General features: G+C 27.8%; 2 protein-coding genes and 1 long non-coding RNA gene across 5 annotated transcripts; 2 read left to right on the top strand and 1 right to left on the bottom strand.

The window, feature by feature from the left end:
- The first annotated feature begins 1648 nt into the window (after nucleotides 1–1648).
- Nucleotides 1649–3081, top strand: LOC142646363 (uncharacterized). The gene is made up of 2 exons (XR_012847317.1): nucleotides 1649–1742; nucleotides 1865–3081. It is a non-coding gene; the product is annotated as an uncharacterized LOC142646363 (long non-coding RNA).
- Nucleotides 3082–6685: 3604 nt separating this feature from the next.
- Nucleotides 6686–13944, bottom strand: LOC113797147 (pyrokinin-1 receptor-like). 2 transcript variants are annotated; one of them, XM_075825201.1, is made up of 4 exons: nucleotides 13662–13944; nucleotides 9284–11148; nucleotides 8423–9176; nucleotides 6686–7841 (listed from the first exon to the last, which is right to left on the bottom strand). In XM_075825201.1, the coding sequence occupies exons 2-4, from the start codon at nucleotides 10031–10033 to the stop codon at nucleotides 7276–7278; spliced, it is 2070 nt and encodes a 689-aa protein (XP_075681316.1). In that variant the 5' UTR covers nucleotides 10034–11148; nucleotides 13662–13944; the 3' UTR covers nucleotides 6686–7275. The 2 variants fall into 2 exon arrangements, with proteins under 2 accessions (XP_075681316.1, XP_075681315.1); XM_075825200.1 differs by lacking the exon at nucleotides 13662–13944 and adding an exon at nucleotides 11550–11998.
- Nucleotides 12334–23781, top strand: Oseg6 (intraflagellar transport protein Oseg6). Of its 2 annotated transcripts, XM_075825198.1 has the most exons (6): nucleotides 12345–12768; nucleotides 17634–18749; nucleotides 18845–19627; nucleotides 19691–22667; nucleotides 22755–22836; nucleotides 22915–23781. In XM_075825198.1, exons 2-6 carry the CDS (start codon nucleotides 18580–18582, stop codon nucleotides 23487–23489), a joined length of 4587 nt encoding a protein of 1528 aa, XP_075681313.1. In that variant the 5' UTR covers nucleotides 12345–12768; nucleotides 17634–18579; the 3' UTR covers nucleotides 23490–23781. The 2 variants fall into 2 exon arrangements, with proteins under 2 accessions (XP_075681314.1, XP_075681313.1); XM_075825199.1 differs by lacking the exon at nucleotides 17634–18749 and having other exon boundaries at nucleotides 12334–12768.
- Nucleotide 23782: the final 1 nt, after the last annotated feature.

The raw sequence follows: 23782 nt of genomic DNA, 5'->3' as shown, positions 1-23782 counted from the left end.
ATTATATTGTAATTTGTGCATCATCAACATCTCGATTTTGTTTGTTGGTTGGTTGGTTGGTTGGTTGGTGTTTACTCGTGATATGATATCATTGATACAATATAGTAAGTGATAGTGAAAAAAGGAAATAAATATGAAATGAACGAAAAATACATAATGATATTGTAAAATATGAAATTCTGAAATAGAAAAGAATCTATGGTGGTTGTCGATTATCGGTTTTTTTTTCATCGTTAACGGCCAAAAAATGGTTTATTTTGGTCGTTTGTTGTAATACGATCCTGACACAGCCTTGAAGTAAATATTACCGCACCAACAACAACAAAAACAGAATCGAAAATCAGCAGAAAAAAAAATTAGTCAAAGTATTCAATATTCTGTTGGTGTGTAAATAGCTGAATAATTTTTAAAATTATATTCAGTGATTTCGTTTAGCCGGTTTCATTTTTATTCATTGTGTGTTTTCTACTGACGGGGAATAATGAGAAAAATATTGAAAAAATAAATTCAAAGTTTAAAAGTCAACAACAGTTACACGTTTTTTTTCATCCTGATATTTAAATTTTACTTGACATCAATTTTTCCAGCAGAAAAAAAACAACAAAATATTCGATAATGATCTTGGTGGTGGAGGGTGGTTAGTGATGGAGAAAATTTTATCTACGAACGAAAAAACAAAAAAAAATGATAAATGGCCATCATACACACACACAAACATTGGTGTTTAAAGAATCATTTGATTCGTAGTAGAAAGAATGCGAAAAACAAAAACTTAAAATGTTTCGTCAAGAAACCAAAAAAACAAAACAAAATAAAAGTAAACTTTTTTTCTTCACTGAATATGAATTTCAAGTGTCATTGGCCTACATTCATATATTCTTGAAAGCATTGAATTCTATTTTTTGTTTTCTCGGTCAAAATCAAGTTGATCCATTTCATTTCTTTTTGAAGCAATATTTTCTTTCAACCATATCTTTCACCCATCATTATCACATAATGTTAAATGTTTTTCTTTTTCTAAGCGAAAAAACTTGAAATTAGCTCAAATGGAAATAATGAAAATCATATATAGAGATGCGGAAAGATGTGAATCAAAAACAAAAACAAAAACAAAAAATTTTTCTTCCGGGAGAATGAAGAAGAGAATGTAAACACACACACAAAAATAATAATGATAATGATGAGGAAAAATCATATGATTAAAATGGAACCTTTAATATAGCCAAAAATATTCGTCATTTTAGATGAAAAAATAAATATATCATTTAGTTTCAACAAAGAAACAAAGAAAAACGAGAAAAAAAAACAAAAATGTTCCACTCGATGAACATTTAATATATTTTTTTGGGAACAAACAATGAAACAAAAAGGCATTTGCAATTATGTCAAAGATAAAAAAAAAGAATAGAATTAACAAATAATGAATCAAATTTAATCTTCAACTATCCATAAGATAGAATGGTTAATTAATCATCATCATTATCATCATCATCATCATATTGAAAACCTCAAACAAACAAAACAAAACAAAAACCGAAAAAATATTTCAGAATAAATGAAAAATTAGCAATTTTCGTAGAATGTTGTGATGCCATAACTATTTCGACATAAATAGGACGAATCGAATGTTTGTTTGTTGTTGTTTGGGTTTTTTTCTATTCCTGTGTCAGGAAAATGAAAATGAAAAATGATCACCAAAAAAGAAAACAGCTATAGTAAAAGAAAAAAATCGACATAATCAGGTATATTTTCATTGTAAATAATACAATTGTAACTAATAAAATCTTTTATCATTGAAATTATTATTATTTTAATATAATTTTCACGTTATTTTGTTTGTTTGTTTGTGTGTGTCTGTGTGTAGGATAAGATCCATTCAACAAAACAAAAGATACCGTGAACATCTTGGAATACAAACGAATGGGAAAAGAAAAAAACACACGTCGATAAACTACAAATCATCATCATAATGAATAATAACTTAAAGCAAAGAAAGAAATGGTCCAATTTTCTATTTCTAAAGAACAAAAACAAAAAAATTTTGGTAGAAAAACAATGACGAATGAAAAAAAAGAAGAATAATAAAGAACAATCGATAATACCAATATCGATACATCGAAGTAATAACTTTAAGTTCCTGTGTGTTATATATCATCATCAACAGGAAAAAAAAGAAGAAGAAAAAGTCAATGGATCATTCGATCTTTGAAATATTTGGCTTTATTTTTTTATCGTTTATTTCGACAACTATTAATGTACGATGCCCTGTCGATAACAGTTATGTTTGGAATGAAATATAGTGAATGAAATAAGATTTATATTCTTGAATTTTGGGCGTCATTGATATTGCTTTGGGTTGTAAAGATCGATCGATTGGTAATACACAAGGATCGAGCAAGTAAATCAAAGACTTATTAATGAATCGATAGGTTTTTTCCTGACATCAAATGAAAAAAAACTTTATCCAAACAAGAATTCACTGTGTATTTTAACTTGTTTCAATCTTTAGCCTTTTTTTAGCTGCCTGATCAGATAAAAAGATGATGGTTGGAACAAAAACAAAAAAAAATTGAATTGAAAAATCTGTCTTTAAAAAATTTTCCTTCATCAAAAATGTTCAAGTCATTCAAGTGCCTAAATTAGAAGAATGGCAATGTGCCTTTATGTGAAGAACAAATCGTTGGAACAAAACGCCAAACTAACAAAGAATATAAAATAATAAAAATAAAATCCTATCAAACTTTGGACCGATTTGTAATGAAATCCAAAAGAACAAAAAGAAAACAGAAAAAAGAAAAACCAGCTAAAAATAAAGATTCAATGGATTGGATTGAGTTGAAGAAATTTAAAGAAATTTTTGCCATTTTTTTTGTGGATTTTCTTCCTTCTTCTAGACTGATTGTGATGATGATTGAGTCGACTGAAATCAACAATAACAACAACAACAACAATAACCATAGGGTCCATCATGATTCACAAGCTTACACAATCATCATCATCATCATAAATTGTAATTCAGAAAAGGAATCGAAAATGTCTTTGTTTTTTTCAAAAAAATAGAATGTGAATCCATTTGAAATGTGAAGCAAATGAAAATAAAAACAAAACAAATTCGTTTAGCTAGAATAGAAAATGAACAACAAAAAAAAAGAAGACAAATTGACAAAATACTGTGTGTACAGAATCGAAATGTCATCCAGTAAAAAAACAAATTAAAGAGAATATTCTTTTGACTTTTGTTTTCTAAATGATTATTCAGAATTTCGGGGCCATATTTTATCACCATCATATATGTTGAGATGTTTAATTCGAATTAACCATCTAAATATAGACAAATTAGAGTAGGAAAAAAAATGACGATTATAGTTGATGAAAAATTGTTTCAATTTCGTTATGTTCATCATCAACATCATCAACATCATCGTCAACAACTTCAACATTCTATTTCGACGACTATTTCCACATCATATCCTATGGATTGTTAAATTAGTAATGATGATGCGAATGTAGAAATGAAAACAAACAAACTAACAAACAAAAATTGAATTTAATAAATTAAAATGACGGAAATGTATATTCAACCAAAAAAAAAACAAGAACGAATTATTGTTGAATTGACAGCCATCTATACAGGCTAGAGTGAAATGTTTTTTTCTTTTAAATGTCGTCAATGGTAGATAAATGAATTAAATATAGAATCGAGTTGTTCAATAAATAATTTTTGAAAATTTTTTTGAATTAAAAAAAAACATCATTAAAATGATGTCAAACTATTGAATTGGCGATCAGGAAGTGAACAAATAGTACCATAGGGATGTTTAAAACGAAAAAAAAATTCCCCAAACGATGTTACACCAGAATCCATTAATGTTTTGCTTTTTCAAAAAAAAAATTTATCGTCATAATCAATGATTATGAAAGCGATGGTAGTTGATCGTCATCATCAACATCAAATTAATTAATCGAAACATCAGAACATCGATTTTTGATTTTGTAGTTTTCTTTTTTTTCGGTTTGAATGGTCTATTTATGGTATGTGGTGGTATGCACATCATACGAGCGACAGACAATTGTCAACCAAATAAAAAAACATCAAGAATCATCCTCTATAGGGAAATTAATTCAATGAATAAATGACATTGTAAATGATTACCAAAATATTTTGTTGTTGTTGTTGTTGAATTCTTTCATTAATTATTCTTCTATGTGAATAAAATGTTATCAATGAAAGAATCGGAAAATTTCCAATCAATTGATAACATTTCGATCGTCATTTCATTTCGATATTGATTATCATAAGAGTAGCTGATAGTAGAAATAAAGTAGTCGTTTTCAAATCGAAAAACATTACATAATCAATGAATTCTCGAAAATTGTATCGTAAATAATAATAAAACGAACAATAATAATAATAAAAAACCTTGATAAAACCATTCGGTAACCGAAAATATAATGGTCATAAAAAAAATGTTCATTATTTCATTCATCGATTCGTATGATGTAATTATATCCATGGCCATATTGATCATTATTATCAGATTAGAAAAAAAAAAGAAAAAATATTGATTATATGATAAAATTTGATTGAAGAAAAAAAAATTCGAACACATTAAATGTTCGAAATTTCGAACGAAACACCGAACAACGATATTCATGAAGGGGACAACAACAACAACAAAAAAAAATTCGTTGTTGTTATGGAATCTCGTTTGGAATGCTCATGGAAGAGAATTCCAGAAAAAAATTTGGTCGTATGGTTTCAATGTTTTTTTCCTGGTTCGATTGAATTTGTGAATGTACGCTTGGGATGTTGATAATGATATTTGGTTGTTATTTTTATTTTTTTTAATTTTAATTTTATTTATTTATCGATTATCATCATCATCATCATCATTGAACAACTTGGTCAAAAACACGAAAAAAATGATGAAAAAAAACAACAACAACAATTTTTCAATATGAAGAAAGAAAATGAAGAAAAAATAATCCGACCAAACGATAAATGTATGTATGTTGTGTACTGAAAAAAAATTGTTGTTCCAGGAACTTAATTAATATTTTTATTATTATCGATATAGATATAGGGCGACCATAGTTCCGGTATGATGAAATTAATCACAAAAACAAAAACCAGAAAAATCTATATAATAAACACGAGAAGCGAAGCTTCTCGAGAGTGTCGTTAACAGAGAAATGTGTTAGCAAATAGGGTCTGTAGAGAAATGTGTTAGGAAATTTGACAAATGTGATAGAAAGGGTCTGCAGAAATAGTCAATGTGCGCAGCAGTTTGCGCAACACGAATTGCCTCGCGAGGATAGAAACAATTGTTAACGCTTAGGCCCCGGTCTCATTGTAATGGGACCGCGGCCTTAGAGAAAATTGTGGTTTGCAAAAAATCTCAATAGGAAAAAATAGCCAAAAAATGGAAATATTCAAATATTTTTTTGGACCGATTTACGGTGAGACCCGAAACAAATGGATAGAAAACAAATAATCGATTGAATAAATAGTTGGATCGAATCCCAAAAGAACAAAACTTCAGCCAAAGATTTGGGAGATGGGCGGCGTAGCCGCTCATCTGCCAGAATCTACGGGCTGAAGCAAGTGTGCGTGCTGCTGGCCGAAGGCCGGCAACACACACTTGTCTATATAATAAACACGAGAAGCGAAGCTTCTCGAGAGTGTCGTTAACAGAGAAATGTGTTAGCAAATGCAATTAGCAGAGAAATGTGTTAGGAAATTTGACAAATGTGATAGAAAGGGTCTGCAGAAAAAGTCAATGTGCGCAACAGTCTGCGCAACACGAAATGTTAATACTTAGGCCCAGGTCTCATTGCAATGGGACCATAGCCTTAGAGAAAATTGTGGTTTGCAAAAAATCCCAATAGGAAAAAATAGCCAAAAAATGGAAATATTCAAATATAATTTAAATTTGGTTCAAGCAGATTAGGTAAGGTTTGTGCAACTAGGTTTTCCGGGAGGAACTAACTAAAGCGCCAATATTTGTGGCTATTTTTGGCGATTTTCTCCACTAGCGATATATTTTTTGGACCGATTTTCGGTGAGACCCGAAACAAATGGATAGAAAACAAATAATCGATTGTATCAAATGAATAAAAAGTTGGATAGAATCCCAAAAGAACAAAACTTCAGCCAAAGATTTGGGCGATGGGCGGCGTAGCCGCTCATCTGCCAGAATCTACGGGCTGAAGCAAGTGTGCGTGCTGCTGGCCGAAGGCCGGCAACACACACTTGTATTTTCATAAAACACATTTTGGCCATCATCATCCTGCATGTATAACCGGATGAAAAAAATCGGGCAAGAAAAGAGGATTATTTATTCGTTTGTCCAACGAATTTAAAACAAAACAACAAAAAAATGATAAAAATGTTCACAATTTTTATTCGAATATTGTATCCGATTTGATAAAAACTGATGATTTGAAAACAAAATTTTTCTAAAAAACAAAATTTGTCATTTGAAAAAATCCATTGGCCAAACAGAAAGGAAATAGAAAACTTTGTCGCATTAATTTTTTTTCGAATAGCATCTTTTTTTTAGTTTTCAAAATAACTTTGCTGAATATATAAATCAAATTAAATGTTTTTAAACAGAAAAATTTTATTTAGAAAAAAATGAAAATTTAAATAAATACGGAATTTTTTTTAAATAACAAATATATTTATTGAATTGATGTTTTTTTTCTCATTCAGATTTTTGCTATATTTAAAAGATTTCGGTGTTCGACATTTATGAAGATGATACAAAATTTATCAATAGATAATGATGATGATGATGATCAAATGTAATTTCTTCATTTCGTATTTTACATTTAGATTATTTTGTTTTGTTTGAGAATAAATTATAAATAAAAATAAATACATTTTTGATATTGGATATTTATTCATTTAGCTCGAATTTCATTTTTGATTGTTGATATTATTCTTGTGCGGTTGTTGTTGTTGTTGTTGTTGTTTGCAGCTGTTGAATTGAATTTCATTACAGAATTTTGCTTTCAACTTGATAAACATTAAACAATAACAACAACCAACAACCATAAGTGAAAAAAGAAAATTTGATCAACATGCAGAGTTTTTTTTTCGGTGTTAAGACAAAAACAATGACAACAAAAAAGCATTTTCATTTGGATCACGTGTTGTTGAAAATGTTATTTTCGATTGGATTTTCTACACAATTACCGGCTCGGTGGTAACGAATTTTCTTTTCCAATGTTTCAAATTTTTTACTGATAAAAATGATTTCATTTTGATTATTATCGATTAGATGATGAATTACAATAGTTTGATAAATCCAATTCATTTGGATTTGTTTTTGTTATTGCCGATGATTGTTGTTGTTGTTTTTGATATTTTGTTGATGATGATAATGTTTCTACATTCGTATTATCATCAATTGATTGTAATGTTTCTGAACGAAATTGTTCTTTTTCTTGTTGTTGTTGTTGATGATGGTGTTGTTGTTGTTTTGAATGACGATGATGATATTTTGAATTACGATAACCACTTGCATTTGATTGTCCAATAATATTACGTTGATGATAATTGCGATGATTACGTTGATGATGAAAAAAACAAAATATATAGAAACAACATGGTAATGTTTCTCTTAATGCTAATTGAAATTTTTTTGACATAATCTGATATAATATTGGATTCATTGTTGATGATAGATAATATGTAATACCAGATATATGTGTTAATAATGTGAATATTTGTATAAAATATTCATCTTTAACATTATTACGTGCCATTACAATAGCCATAACACGTTGTGCATGAAATGGTGAATAACAGAAAAAGAATGCAATTACAACGGCCACTACAATAGAGAATTTAATGATATATCGATGATTGTTCCGTTACGGATAGATAATAATAATTCATTCCATATGATTAGTTTTTTTTTATTTTGCCAATCCGATTATAATTTAGTACGAAAATAGAAAAAAAAATCCACAAAACATATTATTTGTGGACATTTAATCGGTTTTTTCCCCGATTGTGTTGATCAGTAGCAGGATGAAAAAAATTCCAGAATTCGGTATTTATATGAAAACACCAACACAAACACACAAATAATATGATTAAACATTAACGGTGAAAAAAAATTGGTTGGAAAAAAACGAATGATGATTGTCCATTGAAATTTTCGTTGAAAATCCGGATGAAAATGATGATGAAACGAGAAAGAGAGAAAAGGAGATGGGAGAATTTAAAAAAAAATGAAAATAATATTTGATTAGTGGATTTTATTGCTATGAAAAATAAAAAATGAAAAATAATTTTCCATTATAAATAATTCAATGTGAATTTGTGAATATTTATTTTTTCATTTCACACAATTCCGGAAAAAGAATCAAAATTCAAATTTTGAAGAATAAAAAAAAATTATTTACTTACCAAGCATTTTAATAACAGCACGACGTGATGCATTCTGTCGTCGAACCGACATGGACATTGAATGTTGTAATGCATTTGTTGTTGTTGTTGGTGATGATGTTGATGATGATGATATTATTGGTAATTGTGGTTGTGGTGATGTTGGTTGATGATCAATATTTTTACCATTATTTCCGTTTGTTGAATGTATTGGTGATGATGATTGTATAGATGATAATGATGATGATCCAATATTTAAATTTGGATTTATATTCTCCGAACCGGATATTGTTAATAATTGATTTTTTGCATTTTTTGATTGATGATTTTGATGTTGATGATGATTATGTTGAGGATGATGAAATGAAAATCTTATTCGATTTTCACCACCACTACCACCACCACCACCAATATCATCAACTTTTTTACCACCGGATGATCGCCATCTACCATGTAAAAAACTTTTACGATTTTTATTTTTTATACGATTCGAATATTCATCATGATCATGATCATCATGATCATCATCATCTTCGTTATATGATTTTGTTTGTTGATAATGATATTTATTATTATTATTTGTTGTTGTTGTATGATGAACACTTTTAGATGAAGCTCGTAATTTCAGACCAATCAATATATAAAGTACAGTTATTATACAAATTGGTATGACAAAAAATACCATTGTTGCTATTTCAAATATATATTCATATAATAAATGTTTAACGGCACATTGATCACTACCGGGAAATGGTCGACCTTCATCATCAATAACCTTTGAATTTGCAAAAAAAAAGACAAATAAACAATAACAACAAAATCAATTGAATTGCAATTGCAAAAAACTATGCCGATTCAATAATGTATAATCAGAATATTTACCTGAACGATACCAAATTCATATGCAATTGGTAATGCACAAAGTGCACTTATAATCCAAATAATAATTATAGTTTTAACAACACGTGCCAATTTTAATGTTGTATGTGAACGTAATGGATGACAAATAGCAATATATCTTTCGATTGTAAATGCAATAATTGTTAATATTGATGCATTTGTTGATAATTCAGATGATAGACCACGTATTATACAAAACCATTCACTAAATGCATATGGATATTTTTGCCATAATAATACTAGATCATGTGGTAGACCAAGTATTAATAATAATAAATCTGAAACAGCTAAACTAAATAGATAATAATTTGTTGCCGTATGTAGATAACGTTTTCTTGCAATTACTAAACAAGTAATAAGATTACCCGATACACCGGTAATTAATATTGCAATATAAACAATAGTCATTAATATAACTATATAATTTGAATCACGTGATGGACCTAATGCTAATTCTAGATCACTTGAATTAGCAAAATATAATGTATTCGTATCGATTGTTGTTATTTCAGTTGATGATTTTAAAGTATTTGTTTCGATAATTGATAAATCTTCATGTTTTGTTTGTAATAAATAAAATATTGGTTGATTTAAAGCTGAAATCACTGATGAAGATGATGATGGATCAATTTCATCATTTTTGTTGTTGTTATTGTTGGTCATCACAGTCAATGATGATGATGATGATGTTTGATTAATGAAATGATTTGATGAAATGATAATAGTCATCATTAAAAGATTTTTTTTTCAACAGAAATCACTTTGAAATTAATGATGTTTTTCCACCTTTTTCTTGTTGTAATCTTATTTGTTTCTGGTAAATTATTCATTCAAAAATCAAAATCAAAAACACCCACGCACACACATAGAGATAGAGAAGACATCATTTTCTTGTTGATTTTGATTCAGAATTATTTAGCTGATCATAAAAATTATGAAATTCTTGAGGAATTTGAAATGATTTCAGATTTTTTTCTCTCTATCTTCTTCTTCTTTATTCATTTATTCATTCGAAAATATATTTCTAGACAAAATAGAAAATGAATTTTAGATTCGGTTCGTTGCTTAGGTTGTATTCATTTTGTTCATTCATTCTTTTCACTGTTTTTCTTTCTTTCTGTCTCTCTTTTTTTTCAATGATGAATTTACTTTCAATTGCATTCTGGTTATCATTATGAATTGAATAAAAGAATCGATAGAATATACAAATTCATTTCATATGACGTATGAATGTTGGTCGTATAATTTATGATAACAAAACTTGACAATGTCGCCTAGTCATAGTTTTGCTGTTGTTGTTGTCGTTGATGATGATGATGATGATGATGATTATAATATTTGATACAATCCTTGGATCATATCCAGCAATAATCATCCGAATCTGAATTTTTTTTCACTTTTTGTTCGACAACAACAACAACAACAGCAAAATGGAAACATCAATTTAAATCATTCTTGATAATGATAATGACGATGATGATCAGGGCGGTAAAACCTTTAAAGAGACATGAATAAACTTTGTTAGTTTTTTTTTCTTCTTCTATTTCTTCCGATGATGAATGTGCAACCAAGATAGAGAATGAGAGAGAGAGAGAAAGAAAGAATACAAGACAAAATTGAATCTCTTCACAATCAAATGTGTGTAACCGATGATAATTTCGGTAAAACAAAAAATGATGATGATTATTGCAGACAATAAACAACAATAAACAAACAAAAAAACAGTTAGCAGTTTTTCTTAGTTTTCGAGGTTGATTATTACTTGATTATAATTGTAAAATTGTTGTTGTTGTTGTTATTGCCATTCTTATAATTCTTGTTTGTTTGTTTGTTTGGCGTTATTATATCTGTTTTTTTAAAAGAAAATAAAATAAAAAGAAACAAAATCAAGAATTATTATCAATTAGTAAAAAATGAATGAAAATTTCAAAAACAAAATTCGAATGACGTTATGTTTATACAATGAAAGTATTTATTATTCTTTTTTTTTCGTTCGATATATAATTCGAATGTTTTGACAACAACAACAAAAAAGACATTGACAATGATGATGACGATAATTTCTCGTTTTTGTTTGTTTGTTTGTCTTTGACCTTGGTAAAGGTAAATTTTTCGGGTTTTTTTTTCTCTATCTTTTCATCAAGTAAAATAAAAAAGGGGAATTCAAAAAATGTTTTTTACTTTCTTTCATTCAAAAAACACAGAATGTTGTTGTTGTAAACGTCAAACGTTTTTGTTCATGTCATACCATTATCCAATACGCTTTCCGGTCGCTTGAATTCGTACGATTTTTTTTTGTTTTCTTCGTTTGTTTGTTTGTTTGTTCGTACTGTAATAATTGAAAAAAGCGGAAAAAAAAATTTTCCATTCAAACATAAAAGATTCTTTTCATTCGATTTCTTCATTTGAATAGAATTTACATTTTGCTGAAAGAACAAAAAACACTATTCATTTACGTTTTTCTTGTTTTGTTGTTCAATTTTGTCAATCAAAATACATTACACACACACACACACAATAGACATAGATGTACAAAATTTTCATTCATTGAATTTTTTTGGGTAAAGTTTGTTTCCTTTTTGTTTGATGATGATGATGATAATGTATTTCATCAATGACTTATGATAATGATGGGAAAAATAAAATGTTTTCCAGATAAACAAACAAACAAACAAAACAAAATTAATCATTTGATCAAATGTAAATTATCAACATGATCAATTGATTTGTTTTGTTTGGTGTTTATTGTTATTCTTGTCAATTTGTTAATGAATTCATAATTCATTGATGTTGTTTGTTGTCCATTCTTTTCTCTAAATGGGAAATTTTTTGTTGTTGTTGCGATCTCTTGGGTAATTTTGTATGATAATGGATATAATAATCAATCAATTTGAAATCGATTTTAACAATTTAGTTCTATGTAAATGATCATAAGATTTGAATAAGTAATTTGTTGCATATATATGTCTTTTGGAAAAAAAAAGATGATATTTTGATGAAAAATTATCATTATCATATATATGTCACTGGTCATAGATAACGTTACGTTCGAAATGATGAAATATTTACGAATCGAATGAGAGATGTTTACTGAAAACAAAAAACAAAACAAAACAGAAAAACTTTTCCAACCACTACAAATTTGGAAAAACTTTTAAATCAAAAGCCTAATTTTTCTTCGTAAAGACAAAAATCGAAAATTGATTCCCATTTTTCGTTGGAAAAACTCGAAAAAAAAAGAAAGAACCAAAAGTGAAGAAATACTCAACAATGACGAATCTAACATTTGAATCGATAGCCAAACAATCCGAACATGTCCATTTTCAACATTCAATATCATCATCATGCGGTCGATTGAACATTGAAGATATCATGATTGAATGAGAAATAAAAAAATCAAATTCAGGCATTCTATTTACCGGAAATTTTTTTTTGTTTCGGAAATCAATTTTTCCAACAACAATAATGTAAATATCATTTTTTATCATTTTATGTTTTTTTTTGATCGAATTGAAAATTTAAATCTTACGATTAATGATTGTATACACGATTTGTAACGATGATGATGATAATCATCATTCATCATTGGCTAAATGTCATTTTTAAAAGGTCTTTGATAATCGAAATTCTGTCAAGAATCGATAAATTTTTTTTGTTTTTTGTTTTGTTTCTTTATTTTTCTATTTGAATTCTTTTAGCATCTTTAGATGATCATAATGTTTCTTCATTTGAAATATTCACACACAACAACAAACAAAAAAAATCAACATCATTTTCTCCCTAATAGTGAATAATGAAGATTTGGAAATCTCAAGATTTTCAACATGTATCAAGAATCAAGCGAGCGAGAGAGGGAGAGAGGGAATCAATTTTATTTTTTCTTCGATAATGTTGTTGTTGTTGTTGTCATAGCTATAAATCTATTATCTTGATTAAATCTTAATAGAATTTCTGCAACGATGTGTGTATAGTCATCAAAATGAAACATATGAAAATGATGAAAGAAAGGGGAGAGAAAATGAAGCAAAATATTCTCAATTTGAATAATAAAGTGAGCAATCTTACTAAACAAAAATTATTCTGTTTCATTTTTTCCGGAATTATCGGGAATAAAATATTCTGAGAAAAAAAATGCAATGAAAAAATAACAAAGAAATCGTCAACCAACAATAAAAACTAACCCAAAAAAAGTGATTGAAATTTAATTTTAACAAACAAAAAAGAACTGAAAACAATGTTGAAAAAAACAATTTTCCTTCATTGTCAAAAAAAAACGATTTAAATTTTAAATTTCTTTTTTAAATTTCAATAAAAAAAGCTTCAGTAACGGAAATGAAATGAAATTAATTATTAAACTTACCTTGTTTTTTCTGTTGTTTTTGTTTATGTAATGTTATTATCGACAACCAGTGATGATAAGACCTGATGTGGATTATGTGGAATGAATTTTTTTGATGAAAAAAATTTCAAATCTCAAATGATGATGATGATGAACACAGGTAAACACAAGCATCACAGAAAGACAAATTGAATTTTTTTTATCGTTTTTTTTCTTTAAAATTTAAATTTTAAAATTCATTTTTGTTTAAACAAGTTGAAATTTTCCATTATAACTTTAAGAGGAAAAAAATTAAACAAAAAAAAAAAACAAGATGTAAATTTTCACACCATACTAAAAAAAAAAATATATTAGATGCACAATCTTGAATGATAATTTTTCAATCATCAAAATTCAATCATCAAAATTCTTCAATTAAATTAGTAATTAAAACTTTTGATTGAATAATAATTTGATGATTGGTTTTTCATTTCAGACCAAACAACAAATGATGGTTTTCGAAACAAGAAGAAGAAGAAAAAAAATCTAAATTGAAATGTTTTGTTTTTTTTTGGTTTTGGTTTTGGTTTTTCAATTTCTGGTCTGTACTGATGATGATGATGATGATGATGATTTCGAATCGGATTCTTTTTTATTATTGTGTATATATGGTTATTATGGTTTTCCATATGGTTGGATGCGTGAAATGAAGATGCTATCCGCCGACAAACAACAAAAATATTTTTTCAACCATAAGAGAGAGAGGTAGCCAATGTTGTTTTTCTCTTTTGTTGTATATGATTGTGTGTGTGTGTGTGTGTGTGTGTGTGTAGATGTATTTAGGATTTGGCGCGGTTTAGCCTTGTTTATTTCAAAAAAACAAAACAACAATCGAAAATACGAAGAAAAGAAAAACATTAATGATACGAGAACCATGGTTCGAAAGAAATAAACGAAAAGCCTAGCCTAAAGAAATCCAAATGGAATAAAATAAAGTGGTGAATGAGTGTAAGGAAGAGAGAGAAAAAGTGATAGAATAAGAAATGAGAATTGTCAGAATAACTTTTTTATTATCATCATCTTTTTTTTTCAATTTCAGCAAAGAATTTTTTTTGGTTTTGTTTTGTTTTGTTCAATTGCTTCGACTCGAATCAGATTTTGAACAATAAGCATGCACATCATTTCTATCATCATCATCATTTAGCATCATCAAGTTGATCTATTTGTGCACACCCAAACACCCATTTTTTTTATTATGCAACCAACAAATACAAAAACATTGAAAATAGTTGGGTTTTTTTCCTATTTCTGGTTCATTTATTTTTTCACATTTTTCATCTTATTCTCTTTCTCCTTCTCTCTCTCGCCAACACACACACACACACACACACACAGAATTTGTCGCAATGATAAAGCCAAAAAACAGAAAATTCAACAGCAAAAAAATATTTCTTCTCAAAGGAATTCTCTCTTTTCATTGACAATAACAACAGCGAATAAGAAGAAAAATGATGATGATGATAATAATGACAATTATCAACTGTGTGTTGATCATCACCAACAAAAAAAAGAAAAAAGAAAAACATAACAGAACATCAGCAACAGCAAAACAATTTAAATGAATTTGAAACAGAAGATTGTCATCAAAGCAAAAAACAAGTAAAAGATGATGAAAAAATTCTGTCAAAATTCATTGGAAAAATATATTTTTATTATGTGTGATGATGATGATGATCTGTATAGTAACTTAGTGATCGTTAAGTTAATTTTGACATTTTTTTTCTGTTTGGTCATCTTTTTTTTCCTTGTTTGTTTGTTTGTTTATGAGAAAAGATTTCATTTTTGTTATGGTTGTTGTTTGATGCTATTGACCATTCAATCATCACAACATTAATGATGATAATGAAAAAAAACGAAAGAAAGAAAGAGAATAACCACAGTCAATATCCGGGTCCAATGGAATCTTCGTTTTTCATTTTGTTGTTGTTTCTTGTGGTGAAAATATGTATCGAATACTAATGGAATTCAAACAAAAAAAGAAAGAAAGAAATAATAATGATGATGATTAGCTATTAAATCCTAGAGACTGATAATGAAAAACTATTTTCTATTTTGGATAGGATTTTCTACAATGATTAGCTTGAAAAAACAAATACATTAACTATAGAATCATTATCATAGAATTGAATGAATGAATGATGTGAAATGAATCGATAAGATAAAATTCGTTTGATAAGCAAGAATAAACATAAAGGTAAAACCAAAACAAAACAAAAACAAAAAAAAACCCATCATCATTATATAACGATGGACAAAAAACAGCACATTTCTGAAACAAATTAATAAATTCCTAGCCAAAAGATAAAAATTCAATTAATAATCAATGATATGAATGATGTCATTACACATATATCCAGAATGACTTGAAACACTAAAGTCTGATCTATGTATGGGGAAACATGTCAAAATATTTCCAAAAGGAAAACAAAAATGCCAGTAAGTCGAATATGATTCAGTGTAGGCCTACGACATTCTTTCATTACCAAAACAAAGAATGAAAGAAAATTACAAAATTCAATTTGGATTATGATGGATGAAAAATTTATTAATGATTTTATTTTGGTTAATGTTTTTGTCTTGTAAGAAAAAATAACTAACTAATGATTTCCATTAAATCAATATGTTTTCCGTTTTTTGTTTTGTTTTGTTTTGTTTATCATAATTAATCATTGAATTTTTGTTTGTGTTTTGGTTGTCGTTGTCGTTGTTTCTTTCATGATTTAATTTATTTTGATTTTTTTTCTTCTTCAAGAATTTATTATCAAATTGAAGTTAGGTGAATGACTATGGTTAGTTGACCATTGCAATCTGAAAAAAAGGAAAAGTAAAAATCTTTTCATTTCAATATCAACAGTTTACATTGATGATAATGATTTTTTTTTAAAAGCCGGTTTTGGAACATTAACAAGCTGTTTTTTTTGTTTATTATTCTAAATTATATATGAAATGTTCATTTGATAAATGATGGAGGAAAAAACATTATTTTGTTTTTTCCTACTTTTTCTCGCCTATATAACTAAAATTCCGTTAAAAAACATTCAAAAATACTACACATAATTATAGAATGAAACAAGTTTTGACAAACAAAATGTTGAAAAAACAATTTTCCCAAATGATTTCTTTTTTTCCCAAAGAAAAAAGAGTGAGAGAAAAGTGATCCAATGATGAAAGTGTAAGGAATTTGACTTTTTTTTTCTATGATCTTTTTTCATTTTAGTACCAACATCATATAAATAACCATCCATCCATCCATTCAGTCAAAATGTCGTCATCGTTAAATGAAATGAGAAAAAAAAAAGAAAAAAAGAAAAAATTGTTTTTGGAATTGGGAAAGGAACATTGTTACCATCATCATCATCATCATCGTGATGACGATCATCATTCGATAATATATTTTTTGTTGTTTTGTTTTGATTCAATTTTTGGAAAAAAATTTTCAAGTTTAAAATAATTTTCACATTTTCTTGATTCATTTTCCAATTTAAATTCAATTGTTGGTCGGCTTTTTTTTCTGCTTGTTTTAGATCGTTTAGATCTTTTGTTTTGTTTCGAGTATACCATAATTGAATTAATTCAAATAGGATTCGTTTTTTTTGGTCATGATTTTTGGTTCTTAGTTTGAAACACATTACATTTTGGATTGCCGCGTATATCATGACATATTGTTTTGTTTTTGTTTCTGTTTGATAATGAAGGCAAACAGCTTTTTTTAGCGACAAAACCAAGAAAAAACCCTTGATGTGACACCATCGCCAATGGACGATTCTCCCGAAATAAAAATAGGGAACAAAAAAAATTAATTTTTCAAATGAAAAAAAATTGTGTTAATGAATGATGACAGTGTGATGAGGAGAATTGAAAAAAAAATTTTCTTAATTTTTTTCAATTATTGTCAAGCACCATATTTTTTTGTAAAAAAAATTATTTAAATTAAATTTTTTTTCTAAATTTCAGTTTCTCCAAAATTTCTTTCATCATCAATCTTGATGCTCGATTTTTTCGGGTTCGAGTTTTGTCCATTGGTCCAAAATATGGATCGATTTCGAAGCAAAAAAAAAAACTTTTTGAAAGAAAAAAAATCCAGCACACGCACACCGTTACCATTCACGAAATCACTATGGTAACCATTGAAATGAAATGAGAAAAAAAACAATGGATCAACAGAAAAGAAAAAACACCGAAAATATGACAATACAGTTTTCGTTTTGTTGTTAACTCGTTCGCTACCAGCGCTTGAGAAACAAATCTTTAACCACAGCCCATTGAATTTTTTATAATAGAACTTTGAATGGCAATGATTTTAAAACCAACGCATATTTGTAAAAATAATTATATAAGAAATTTGAAAAAATCTAATCGATAAATAAATGTAAAATCTTAAACGACGAGTATTTGCATTTATGTAAAAACAAAAACGACGCAAATTTGATCAAATGTGAATACAAAAACCAAGCATATTCGATCTAATGTAAAAACAAAAACGACGCAAATTTGATCAAATGTGAATACAAAAACCAAGCATATTCGATCTAATGTAAAAACAAAAACGACGCATTTTTGATCAAATGTGAATACAAAAACCAAGCATATTCGATCTAATGTAAAAACAAAAACGACGCAAATTCGATCAAATGTGAATACTAAAACCAAGCATATTTGCTTAAATGTAAATACAAAAACGACGCATATTTGCGTCGTCGGGCTCAAAATAAAGAACTAAAACGACGCACATATGCGTCGCTGGTAGCGAACCTGTTAATAAAGTTGCTCGATCGAAAAATACGAAAATCGATAAGAATTTTTTCATCCTAAGAGGATTATTCTTTTCACTAAATCTTTTTTGATTATTTTGTATGAAAATTAAATCAGACAAAGAAACAAAACAAAAAAAACAAGAAAAATGAAAAGAATCTATTCAATACCATGCACATCAATGACATCAAATATCAATGATCAATGTCTATTTAAATGGCAGACAAAAAAATCCAAATATTTAGCCATTTCAACTGATAATATTATTAATATTTATAATAGACATGGTGAACATGTTGATCAGATTAATTTATTTGGGTAAATAATTTATCTTTTTATATTAATTGTTATATTGATTTATAATGTTTGTTTGTTGTTGTTTTTTTTTAATTATAAAATTCCAAAAAATTAAGTTTATGTACAGCACTTTGTTGGGATGAAGATGGTGATTGGTTGGCAATTATAACAAATCGTTCATCATTAATATTTCTTTGGAATTCTATTACAAATAAATTGGAACAAATTGATTCCGGAATGAAAGAAACATTAACAACAATATCATGGTCAAAATTAAATCATTCTAATCTATTATTAGGTACAAATAAAGGAAATATACTAATTTATAATAATCAAACAGCTCGTAAAAATCCAATTTATGGTAAACATAATAAACGTATTATTAGCTGTTGTTGGAATTCAATCGGTACAGCCAATATGTTTGCTATTGTTGGTGAAGATCATATATTAACTGTTAATAATGAAGATGGTGATACATTAATACATAATACATTAAAAGGTGATGGATCAAATGTAAAATTTTTTTATTCATATCAGGATACAACGATAACAACATCACCAGCATCATCAACATTAACAAAATCGAATAATAATAATAATATTGAAAATGGTGTTTGTCTTGTATTGAACAAACGAATGTTATATATGTTAAACATACAGGATAGTGAAAATTCATTTATTTTAAATTTTAAAGATTGGTATGAAAATATTATCGATTATTATTGTTATCCGAGTGGAAATATTTTCATTGCATTTACATCTGGTTTGATTATAACCATATCAACGGGTATGAAAAATTTCGGTGTGGAATTATTACAGATTAAAGCACATAGAGAATCGATGACAACATTTAATGTTTGTATGAATAATAATCGTATTGCAACTTGTGATGAAAATAAGTATGTTTTTAAAACAAAAATTTTTTTTTAAATTATTTTTGTAATGAAAATTTTTTTTTACAGTATCAAAATATTTGATCTTTATGAACATAATGATATTGAAAGTGTATTTACTGTTGATGATGAACCATCAATTGTTCAAATTGATTGGACAGCCGATGGACAATTATTAGCATTATGTTCAAATTCGGGAAATATTCATGTTTATTTATCACAATTAAAAATTATTGGTGATAATTGTGGTACTAGTTTAGCATTTTTATCATCATTACTTGAAGTAACTGTATTCAATGTACATGAAGAGATACAAGATTCGGTTATGATTGTACGTATTGAAATTGAACCATCACGTTTAGCAATTGGTCCATTTCATTTAGCTATTGCAATGAACAATAAAGTATGGCTTTATATACTTACGGAAATTGAAATGCCACCACAAGAATGTGAATATACAGGAATAATCAAAGATATTAAATTGAATCAATTTTATATGGTTATTTTGTTTACAAATGGTTCATTACAATTTCATCCGATTGAACAACGTCAGCAAAATATTAATGTTCAATCAAATAATAATAATAATAAACAACAGTATTTTTTATATCCGGATAGCCAAAAACAGGAACAAATTGGAATGAATAATAAAAAAATTTCAGTCACATCATTATGTTTAACCAATGAATTTCTTATATTTGCTACTGATAATGGTACAATTATATATTTTATTATTGAAGATTGGGATATGACTGTTGTATATAGACATCGAGAATCAATACAAATGATTCAATGTAATCAAAATGGTACAAGATTAGTTTTGATTGATTCAAGAAATGAAGCTTATGTTTATAATGTTTATGGTGAAACATTGATATCAATACCAACCGATCATGTACCATCAAGACCTTTAAAAATTTTATGGGAAAGTTGGATGCATGATCATTGTGTGTTTACTATTTGTGATAATAAATTTATTCATGTTTATTCATCACCATTAACTACGATACATGGATCGATTGTCGATTTTGTTGGTCGTATGAAAATCCCAAGTGGACAATATCCACTTCTATTATATAACGGTGTGGTAGTATGTCAAACAAAAAGTGGTAAAACATCAAATTTTGTTCTATCCACTCATGATTATGCTATCAAAAATAACTCCAATACAACGATTCCATCAACATTTAAACGTGATGTATTTCGTAATATTCTTAAACTTCGTCGTTATCAAGATGCAATCAAAATCTGTAATTTTCTTGGTTCAGATGAATCCGAAGATCTATGGATTGCTGTTGGTCGTGCAGCCATTCAGGATTTAGATTTAAATGTAGCCATTTGTGTTTATCAAAAATTGTATAAATTTACAATCGTTTATTGTCTGGAACGTTATCGTAATCAAGAAGAACATAGTCTTTTATGTGGCTTATTGGCCGAAATGTTGGCCAATTATGATCTTGCACAGAAACATTTTCTTAATTCATCGCAACCGATACGAGCATTGGAAATGCGTAAAAATCTTCAACATTGGAATGAAGCGTTAGCATTAGCACGACATTTATTGCCCAACGATATACCGATTATTTCTCGTGAACTTGCTTTTGTTCAAGAATTACGTCAAGAATATTCAAAATCATTGGAAAATTTCGAGGCCGCATTGAATAATCAATCATCGGATGAAGCGAACGACAATGAAAAAATGAAAAATGAATCAAAAGAACTGATCGATAACAGTGAACATAAACAACTTTGTCTGGCTGGAATAGCAAGAAATTCAATTCGATGTGGTAATCTTAAAAAAGCGTTAACAATTGCCAACCAATTGAATGATGCTAAATTGATTCAAGAATGTGCATCAATTTTGGAAAGTTTCAATCATATTCAAGAAGCTGCTACTCTATATGAACGATGTCAACAGTATAATCAGGCAGCTACATTGTATCTGAAGGTAAAAAATTCAGCTAAATTGTCTGGTCTTATATCGAAAATATCGGATCGAGAAATTCTTGGCCAATATGGTCGGATTAAAGAAATGGAAAAACAATTTCGACATGCAGCGGAAATATATGGGAAAGCTGAACGATGGGAAGATGTTGTTCGCATTAACCTGGATCATCTTAATAATCCGGGTGAAGCCGTTAAAATTGTACGTGAACATCAATCGATTGCTGGTGCAAAATTAGTTGCAAGATTTTTTCAACGTCTTAATGATATGACAGCAGCTATTGAATTTTTAATAATGTCCAAATGTTATGATGATGCATATAATCTAGCATTGACAACAGGACAAATGGATATTTATGCTGATATTATGCAATATCATGCAGCTGATATTGATGATGATAATGATGATAATGATAATAATGTTGTTGATGGTAAAAATGTTGAAACTAATGATCCAATGTCAAATGATAATAAAAATGGAGAAAAAGTAACAAATTTAATGAATAATGGAAATGGAAAAACCAATCTACAACATTTCCGTACGATTGCCATCTATTATGAACAAGAGAATAATTTATTCAAAGCTGGTAAATTTTATTGCATTGCACGGATGTGGCGGAAAGGCGTTAAATTATTGTTGGAATCTACAACGAAAATGCAACAAAATTCAATAAATAATAATCGTCAATTGATGAATAACAACAACAACAACAACAACGATAATACAATTGAATTGAATGGTGATTCGAATAGTCATCATCAAAAAATGGAAAATGAAGCATTAACAATGGCAATCGATGTTGCTGCTCGTGTACATGATGAACAAATCACAAGACTTATATTAGATTATTTAATGGGTGAAACGGATGGTATACCAAAAGATTTTAAATACCTTTTTCGTTTATATATGAAATTGAAATATTATGCTGAAGCGGCAAAAACGGCAACAATTATTGCTAGAGAAGAACAGATGTCCGGTAATTATCGTAATGCACATCAACTATTTTTTAGTATGTGTATTGAATTACGAAAAAATCATATAGCAATACCATCGGAAATGGTATTCAATTTAATGTTAATACATAGTTATATGTTGGCCAAAGTAAGTTAACATTGTAACTCTTTTGTTCTTGTTCATTATTCTTTTTTTTTTTTTTTTTGTTATCATTATTATTTCAATTCAACATAGTTGTGGATACGGATCGGTGATCATCAGATAAGTGCAAAACTATTGATAAGAGTTTATGATAATATTAATCAATTTCCTTCACGTAAGTAGTCAATAAAGAAAATTGTCAAGAATTTTTTTTTTTTTGAACTTTAAATAATGTATTCTATCTATTTTGTAGATTCTGTTCAGATTTTAACGTCTGTTGTTGTTGAATGTATTCGAGCTGGTTATATGCGTAATGCACTAAAATATGCTTTTATATTGATGAAACAAGAAAATCTTAATCAAATTGATTCTAAATTGAAGAAAAAAATCGAAAATCTTGTACGTAAATCAGCTTCTTCAGAAAAACGAATATCTAGTCATGAAGAACTTCGACAAGAATTAGCTATCGAATCAAATCCATGTCCATATTGTAGCGAATCAGTTTTGGATGATGAATTTGTTTGCAATGGATGTCGAACAGCCATACCATTTTGTATTGCAAGTGGAATGCATATCCGCAAATCAGATCTAACAAAATGTTTTCATTGTCAATTTCCAGCCATAAAAACCTATCTATTGAAATTGTTAAAATCATCAACAACGATTAAAAATACAAACAATAATAATGATTATGGTAATGATGATGATGATAACAATAATAATAATTATTGTCCAATGTGTGAACAAAAAATTGATAAAGATCAATTAAAACAAATAACTATGGATGAAATTTTCAATATAAATATTTTAGATGATCATGATTCGTAAATAGAATAAATGAAATAAATAATCATTTATAGAATCAAATAGATTTACAATGTTACAATCAAATGACTTTATATCATCATTATCATTAAAACAACTAAACCAAAACAAAACACAACCACGACGGGTGAGCAGAGATGAAGAAAAAACATTCACATTCCATTTTATTTCTTAGAAAAAAAACCAAAAAAGAGATAAATGATTTTGCTTTAATATTCTTGTAAAATGTTACATTTTTATCATTAACAAAATTTATATTGACAAAATTAATTTTGATAAATCAAAATTTTATTTTA

The sequence above is a fragment of the Dermatophagoides pteronyssinus genome, unplaced genomic scaffold, assembly GCF_027571235.1.
Source record: "Dermatophagoides pteronyssinus isolate colony J.1.1.1.1 unplaced genomic scaffold, Derpt_VIB-CSIC_2022.12 sq0003, whole genome shotgun sequence".
NCBI lineage: Eukaryota > Metazoa > Arthropoda > Arachnida > Sarcoptiformes > Pyroglyphidae > Dermatophagoides > Dermatophagoides pteronyssinus.
The sequence above is the reverse complement of the archived record's forward strand: the minus strand, read 5'-3'. Positions and strand labels throughout refer to the sequence as shown.

What these genes read in the sequence shown, in the direction of transcription:
- Oseg6 (XM_075825198.1), top strand. Translation starts at nt 18,580, where the DNA reads ATGAAAAGAATCTATTCAATACCATGCACATCAATGACATCAAATATC. An exon ending in GATCAGATTAATTTATTTGG is followed by an intron (nt 18,750 to 18,844) that starts GTAAATAATTTA and finishes CAAAAAATTAAG; the next exon opens with TTTATGTACAGCACTTTGTT. An exon ending in TATTAATCAATTTCCTTCAC is followed by an intron (nt 22,837 to 22,914) that starts GTAAGTAGTCAA and finishes TCTATTTTGTAG; the next exon opens with ATTCTGTTCAGATTTTAACG.
- LOC113797147 (XM_075825201.1), bottom strand. Translation starts at nt 10,033, where the DNA reads ATGATGACTATTATCATTTCATCAAATCATTTCATTAATCAAACATCA. An exon ending in ATGAATTTGGTATCGTTCAG is followed by an intron (nt 9,177 to 9,283) that starts GTAAATATTCTG and finishes GCAAATTCAAAG; the next exon opens with GTTATTGATGATGAAGGTCG. An exon ending in TGCTGTTATTAAAATGCTTG is followed by an intron (nt 7,842 to 8,422) that starts GTAAGTAAATAA and finishes TCTCTATTGTAG; the next exon opens with TGGCCGTTGTAATTGCATTC.